The sequence below is a fragment of the Mangifera indica genome, chromosome 9 (assembly GCF_011075055.1).
Source record: "Mangifera indica cultivar Alphonso chromosome 9, CATAS_Mindica_2.1, whole genome shotgun sequence".
In the NCBI taxonomy this organism is placed as follows: Eukaryota; Viridiplantae; Streptophyta; class Magnoliopsida; order Sapindales; family Anacardiaceae; genus Mangifera; species Mangifera indica.
In genome coordinates this window covers 7,702,468-7,710,875 of record NC_058145.1, presented here as the reverse complement: position 1 = coordinate 7,710,875, position 8,408 = coordinate 7,702,468, and the positions used below count along the sequence as shown (strand labels likewise).

The 8,408-nt window shown below is 31.5% G+C and overlaps 1 protein-coding gene across 1 annotated transcript; it reads left to right on the top strand.

The window, feature by feature from the left end:
- The first annotated feature begins 861 nt into the window (after positions 1-861).
- On the top strand, positions 862-5,179 carry LOC123225044 (peptide chain release factor PrfB3, chloroplastic). The gene is made up of 6 exons (XM_044648893.1): positions 862-1,262; positions 2,289-2,506; positions 2,820-3,020; positions 3,953-4,162; positions 4,449-4,629; positions 4,742-5,179. Exons 1-6 carry the CDS (start codon positions 1,100-1,102, stop codon positions 5,029-5,031), a joined length of 1,263 nt encoding a protein of 420 aa, XP_044504828.1. The 5' UTR covers positions 862-1,099; the 3' UTR covers positions 5,032-5,179.
- Positions 5,180-8,408: the final 3,229 nt, after the last annotated feature.

Here is an 8,408-nt window from a genome sequence, read left to right as displayed (position 1 = left end):
GACTAACATTGTGAAGTACTTCAATGGATTGATTAGAAATGATTTTACATTGTCAATAACAATTCACAGGGGGAACATTACAAAGGATTTTTACAATAGGCAAAATATTATAAGTAAAAAATTAACTTATTTAGTAATGTTATTAGTTATGATTTTTTTTTTTGGGCAATTGTAATTATGTTTTTGTTTGAGTGGTTTTACACATTCGTTCTTCCTTTGGGCTAAAGAAAAGACAGTTGGACAATGTTCAAAAATCAACAAATACACTTGTCAACTTAATGAATAATTGAAAAAAACTACATTTTCTCCTTCTCGATGAATAATACTAATAAGCACGATTTGTTGGCAATTTTATTCTAACTTATAAGAAATCAAATATTTCTCAACAAAATTTTCAATTTGAAAAAAATATACATATACAATACTTACTAAAAGCACTTTTTCATAAATTAACAACAAAATTTCAAGTGATAAAATGCAAGATTCATGATTAAAATTTCTAAACCTTAAACTCAAAGTTAAAAAGAAAAAACACAATAACCACAACAAACTTAAAAATATATGATTAAAATAATCTATTCCAATCTTTGAATTAATGTGAAGCAAAATTTAAAGAAAAAATTTAATAAATTTTGATCGAAATGATCTCAATTAGTTCGTACGGGAATTTGAAATGAGGTAAATAGTAAGCAAACATATTTTATATAGAGGGACTATTTATCAAACATTATTTTCACTTATATTTTGGGTATAATTTTTAAAGTGTTGTTAAAATCATATATATACATAGATATGATTATTAATTTTATTAATTATCATTTTATATGGGAGAAATTCTAAATAAAAAAAAAAATAAAGTCTCACTCCTTCCGGGTATGTCAAAGACAAGTGGTCAACGAGGCTCGATTAGTAGATTTTGATCTGGGCTTGGTGAGACGGCGGGATCCCACACTGCACACTAATCGAACATGAGGGTAAGCCACTATACCCAGTATCAAACCGAACTACGTGGACGCTCTCAAGTCTCACCTCCCAACTAACACCCTGCCTGCTGTAACACCTTCCACTCTGCAGTTTTACGTAATTTATAGCTTAAAAAATGGCTTCCGAGACTTTTTTTGGAACAGGAAACGGTACTACTGCTGCTTCATGGCAATCTTGTAGCAGAAAGAACAGAAACAAGAAACAAGGCCAGAATTTTTATTTCTCAATTCGAGCTTCTCAGTCTATGGATAACAAAAACAGGGTCTACAAGCAACTGGGTTTGTCGCATTTTGTCTTCTTTCTTTGTCCAATTTTATGTTGCCACTTGATATTTTTAACTGTTGTTTATGTTCTTTGCATTTTACGGTGATATGGGTTCCATCACCTCCAAAATTTAGTCGGTGAATGTTGAAATGGCGTTATTTAAAAAATGCACAATGGCCAGATGGTTAACTATATGAAATAATTATTCAAGAAATTTCTTCTCCTTTTGTTTGGTTTCAAAATATTAACTTTCTCAAGCAAGAGAGCAATTTTCCAGGTATGAAGCTAGCCTAACAAGTTCAAAATCTCAACTTTGCATAACCTGCTAGCCTGTTTTTAGCTTGTTTTCTTTTTTTCTTCTTCTTGTTTTTAATAAGAGATTCTAATATGATTTTCTTTTATCGCGGAACATAGAATATGGGATTGCATTCAATGTTATTTTTGGTGCTTGACTGATGACATTGAACGGCTTGTTTCATATTGTTGAAATGCGTTTAATGAAAAATTTAATCCTTTGGCTTGGCTCGGATGCTTTGCATCCTTGAAGATCTACCTTAATTTGAAGAAGGAAAAAAAAAAAAAAGAATTGTAGAAAAAATTGACAGCTTTAAGCATGATAGATTTTAAAGCATTAGATGCTTGGGGTCTTTGGCAGTTGGCTATAATTTATTCAGTGACTGTTTAGGTAAATGCTGTATGGTAACTGGATCTGGCATATGTGTCACATATGGGAATGCAGATAACTTCTTTTGTGAAAGGTATCATGTTTCTATAATAATATATCTCCTAGAGGAAAACTTGAGTTAGAGGCTTTTATTGAGCTTGTTATATCACCTATGGCTCTCCTTGTGAGTAAGATGATCTGTATAGAAAGTGAATGTGTTAGTATGGTTCTTCATTTGTATGATGTTTTTTGGTTACGGGTAGATTTATATTTACTGATTAATTGGTTACATCAGTTGTTAAATTTGTTGCAGTGTCATAATCTTGCATCTTATTAGCTTCTGAGCTTCAATTACAAATTATTATTGGACCTTTAGGTTTTTTTTCTTTGAAAAAGAACATTGAAGATACAGTTCTCCGAGCTGAGACGCTGGCACCAACAGCACTTGAACTTGAAGAAGCAAGCAAGATCGAGCAGGAAGAGATGATACGTGGCTATAACCTGTGGGATGATCCCGCCAAATCCAACGAAATTCTTGTCAAGCTAGCTGACAGTGCCAAAGTAGTGGACGCTCTCAAAGACCTAAAATATAAGGTAATCTGCTGCATATATTAGTTTTAGTTAACTTATAACAAAAGAATTTGTATTTAACTTTTAAGCGATGTGGACAAGAAGGTGACTATTTGTTGCATAAGTGGCCATAAGCAACAAATAGTCAACTATTATAGCTGGTGTCTAGATTTTGTCCATATTTTATCTTTCAAATACTTTTGTGTCTCCTTCCTGTTAAAATCCTCTGTTTCAGATCCATTTTTTCTGTATTTTTTTTGGGAGAAGTACACATTGATTTTTTTTTGTGTGCTTGATTTTTGCATGTTTTTTTCAGTATTTATGCTTATTTCTGCAGGCTGAAGAAGCGAAGCTCATTTCACAGTTGGTTGAGCTGGATGCTATCAATTATGGGCTTTTCAAGCAAGCATACGATGCATCTTTAAATGTGAGTAAGTTCTTGGATCAGTATGAAATGTCCAAGCTTTTACATGGACCATATGATGTAGAGGGAGCATGTGTAACTATTAAAGCTGGACCAGAAGGCATCTGCTCTGAGGTTTGTTTCTATTTTTGTCTATTAAGTTTAAGTTTGACTGAATGATGATGGAGCTTTGAGATCTAGGTTATTCATGAGTTTTTTTACCTCTAGAAAGAGTAGAAATGAACAGGTTGGCTCTGGGTAAGATCTATTGTTTCTCAGCATTAGTATCGCAACACACACAGTTTTCATATTAATTGTTAGTGTGCTATGCTTACTAGTCCTTGGACATCAAGCTCTCTTAATTTTTGGAATTATCTTTACAAAACTGACATTCCTTTTACAAAGAGCAATATGTTTGTGTTGCTATAACTTTGTTCATTCTTCTCAGTAAGTACTTCTTTGATGACATGCCATTGCTTTTAATTATACAACTTGGAGCTGTTTGAGGTTACCTGTCATTTTTCCTTTTTCCGTGAGGCCCTCAGTATAATCAACCTCGCCTTCCCCTTATTGTGTGCTTCTCTCATTTGATTATGCTCTCATGCCTTGTTTTTGTTCTTTTCAACAACTTTCTTTAGCATTACTGTTGTTTGCTCCTTCTATTTTGAACCTCAAAATTTATAGTTGATACTTGGTAAGTAAACAGTGGAAATCATTCATGAGTTATGGTAGAAGTTGCGGTATCCAAATACATTATATGCTCTCGCTTTCGCTCTCTTTTTCTTTTTCATTGGGAATATTCTTAAGACGGAATTAATGTTAATAACAACGCACTGGTAACTCTGCTATAAAATAGTGTATTGTTGCCAGCCTCTCTTATTTTTTAAGATTGTGGCACAAATTTTTATGTGGATGGATAAATTTATTAAAGGCATTGTTGCACTTGTGAGTATGATGGTTCTGTAAAGTTGCTATGAAGTCTGTTGGATAGAGCTGTAAACAGGCCTGTATATGAAATGCAACTAAAACTCCTTTCTAATAAAAGATCCTAAATATATCAATTGCAGATATGGGCAGACCAGCTCGTAACAATGTATAGGAAATGGGCAGAAAAGCAAGGATACATTGGGAGGCTAGTTGAAAAGTGCTCTGGCAAGAATAGTATTATCAAGTCTGCAACTATTGAATTTGAATTTGAGTATGCTTTTGGCTATCTTTCAGGAGAGAGAGGTGTCCACTTCCTGATAAGTTCTCAGAGTGGATCTGATGAAAATCAGGTAACCATTCTGTCTGATTTCAAGGCTATATTTCTGGAGAGAGAGATGTCAACCTTCAAATTCCTCTCATCTGGGAAACTAATCCACCACACTACTGAATATTTTTTTAACAAAGTTTTCAACACACCCACATATGTTTGTGTGTGTGTGTGTTACAAACTTAAAAAAAAATATCAGGAGTATGCGGAGCAGTATGTGGGGTGGGGTGTGTTTTTATAAATGTTACCCTTCATGTAGACTAGTAAAATTACTGAACACTTTGTTAACTGAATTTTGAGTCTTGCAGACTTGCTCAGCATGTGTAGATGTTGTTCCTCTCTTCCTGAGAACAGCATATGACTTACAAATTAGTGATGAGGATTTAATTTTCTCATCATCCTCATTTCTGCGGGGAGAAGGGAAGAGCCATAGTGAACGTACTGTTTGCATTAAGCATATTCCGACTGGCATAACTGTACAATCTTCAGGTGTTTGATGAATTTTTTATAAGTCTCATCTTCCTTTGTTTAAGCTATTCCTCCCTAATATCTGTTAAACATTTTCACGAAAAAAATGAAGTTGTTTTGTTTATTTTTTCAGGTGAAAGGAGCCACTTTGCAAATAAGATGAAGGCCCTTCATAGATTGAAGGCCAAGCTTCTTGTGATTGCAAGGGAGCAAGGAGTTTCAACTGTTGGTTGCATAAATAGAGATGCCATTACGGGTGTTTGGCAAAGACAAACTCGGAGGTATATTTCTCATCCTTACAAGCTAGTACATGATGTAAAAACTGGCATCCAACTGCCTGACCTAAATTCTGTTTTAGATGGAAACATTGAACCTCTTATTGGAGCTCACATAAATATTAGACAGTCAAGTGACACAGACTAAATTCCGTGTCACAAAATGGGAATATTTTTGTCATCACATGAATGACCCTGAAAAATCTGGGGAAAATCAACCTTTGCTTATTTGTTTAGAAGCAAATGAAATTACCTTCTCTTTCAATAACAATTAAGCCTAATTCATATCTGTTACACTTTTTGATGTCTCCATTGTTTGTATGTAAACCCTAATTCCTTGTTTCTTACATTATAATAAAGTGAAAATATGATTGAAAACTAAAAGGATAGTTTTGCAATGAAAAAAGAAGTATTGTGAGAGAAATATTATATTACCAAAAATGGAAGATTGAAATATCAATCTTATGTAGGATTATAATTTACTTGTGATGATTTTTCTTTTAATCTAATTAAATTCTCAATTGAATTTGTTGAGAAAAAAGAGAAGATGAGAAACAATAAAACTATATGTATACATTTTTAAATACATAGATGATATGTTATATGTGATTAGGTGATTTTAAATTAAAAATAAAGTAACATTCAATTATATAATAATACATTATTTCTATATTCAGTTATATAATTAAAAGTATATATATATATAATATTGTTCATAAAGACCCTTTTTGTAATCAACTACCCTAGTTACATAGGATTATCACCCCACCATAGCTAGCTTAATGTTTTGGTCAAAAGATATTCCCACCCAAGGTTTGGTGCATACCTAAACCCTTATCCACTAAATTTTGAAAACTCAAATACTCATCATTCAGTTGTCAAAGTTAATCAAATATGTTAAATTTAAAGGTATAATTATTATTTAACAACTAATTTGAAAAAAAATAAAAATTTATCTTATTTACTCTCTTTAATTTTAAAAACTAATAATTTTTCTATCATCTAAGTCTTAAAAATCACATTTTCCCTCTGTTTACAATGATTTATTCAATTGTTCTGGCCATCTTCGTCAAAGATGAAGGGTGGAAATGGTAGAGAAATGTAGGTTGAAGAAGACAAGTAGAATTGGCAAATAAACGTTGAATCAATAGAAACGAAGGGTGGAATCGTTTTCATATTCCATTGATTATAAGAGATGAAACATCCGACGATGAATCAATGAAGATAGGCAAAATGTCGTCTGTTGATTCATCAATTTGAAAGAAGACAACCCATCACTCGTTGATTTGTCGATTTCATCTAAGTGGGTATTTTGACTTCATCTCCTTCTGAAAATGGACTATCGAAAGGCGTTTTCATTCTCTTACTTTGGCACCGAGAAGGAGAGAGCAACGTCAACCAAGGGCGGAGAAGCTGGCGGAAGAAAGAAGAAAAAAAACCCTAGGGGGAAAAGGTAACTTTTCAAATTTTGGATGGAAAAAATAGTTAGTTTATAAAACTTTGGGTGGAGAAAATTATTAGTTTTTAAACTAAGGGGGGAAATTGTGATAATATTTTAGTTTGTTAATATTTTTTGTTAAATAATTTTTTACCCTTATAACTAATAACAAATTTTAATAGAAAATGAATGATGGGCAGACATTTGGATTTTCGAAACTTAGCTAGTGAGAGTTTGTATGTATACCAAGCTTTGGGGTGGGACGAGGAGGGGGGATAAGTCTTTTGGCCTAATGTTTTTAGTATTTGATTTAATTTCTTGGAATTTGAACTCTCTCCCCCTTTATTATTCTTTGGTTTTGGTCATATTCAAACTCCATTCAGAATTAGAAATGAAAAAAAAGGTGTAAATCAATTTACTTATATGAATTTATGTTTGGGAAATTAAATAAATTACCCCTTCCTATCTTAAATTAAGCAAAAATGCCCTAATTTCCATTTCTTAAGCAAAAACATCTTATTTTCAAAGAACCAAACAAAAATGTCTCAAATATTTTTTAAAATGTCAAAACTATCATTCATCACTTCTATATAAACTCTCACTCTCATACATTTCCACATAATTCATACTCACTCTCACTTTTATTTTTATTCAGTATTTGTTACTGTGGGTTTGTAAGGAAGGAAAAAAAGTCATATTTTTTTAATTCGAATCGAAAAAAATCAATTTATGAGAACAAGATGTTTATAAAAATCTTAACCCAAAACTTAATTTTATTTGTTAAATCAAATTTGTATATCATATTTATAGGGCATTTGGATAGCTGCACTGCAGGGGGGTTATCTCGGATATTTGTGATGTTGCTCGCGCTAGGATCACTTCCATGGGGCATAGATAGGAGGTCTCACCATAGCATCGAGTTATTTAGTACTTATCTAGTTAGTTAGCTATGGTTCGAGCATTCTTGCTCTTGATGTCATTTTATAATTTTCTGTATTTATTAGTTTTTTTGGGAGCCTGTGTGCTTTTTGTGTTTTGTTTGAGACTTTTATAACTTTATGTGGGGTATGCCCCTTGCATTTTGTACTATTTTTCTTTTTCTATAAATCTTTTAATTTCTTAAAAAAAAAAAAAAAAACGCATTTGGATAGTTGATAATAAATTAGGGGGTTAAATAAAATATTAGAAAAATAAAAACGCATTTTGAGACAACACAACATATGAAGGTGTTAAAGGAAATGATAAAAAAAAAATGGAGACAATTTGATATTAAAGCATGTATGAAGATTGTAAATGAAATTTTAGAAAAATATAGGGGTATTTTGATATAAGATAATATATAAGGATGTTAAATGAAATATTAGAAAAATATAGGAGGTTAAATAAAATATTAAAAAATATGAAGAACATTTTGATATTAGACAATGTAAGAATATTTTAAACAAAATTTTAGAAATATATAAAGACATTTTGTTAAAATATAGGGTATTTTGATACAAGATAATACTTAAGGGTGGTAATGAAATGTTAGATAAATATAAAGAGGTATTTTAAAATTAGATAAAATATGAGGGTGCTAAAAATGTGTAGACAAAAAGAGGACATTTCGATATTATAAAATATCAAGGTCGTATATGTTATGAAAATATATGGTGCATTTTGATATTTTATAAAAAAATATTAAAAAAATATAGAGGTCATTTGGATATTGACAAATATATGAAATAAACATTTTTGTTTCATATAATGTATGAGGGTGTGTAATACCCTCAGGTATATTTCAGGGGTAATTACGTCTTTTGACCCTGTTTGGAAATATTTCCAATTGTATGTGTGTTTTAAGATATATATAAAAGTAAAATAATAATAATAATAATATAATAATAATATATTGAAAAAAAAAAAGGAAGAGAAAAGTCAATAACCTGCTCCCTTTACCTTTTGCTTTCCTTTTTCTTTTTTCCATCGTTCTTTCGTCTCTTCCAGAGAAGAAGACAATCTTCTTCCTTTCTTTGCTGCACAGTGAGTAATTTGGAAGGCTTTTGGAAGATAAATAAGAAAAAGAAAAAGAAGAGGAAGCACTTGGA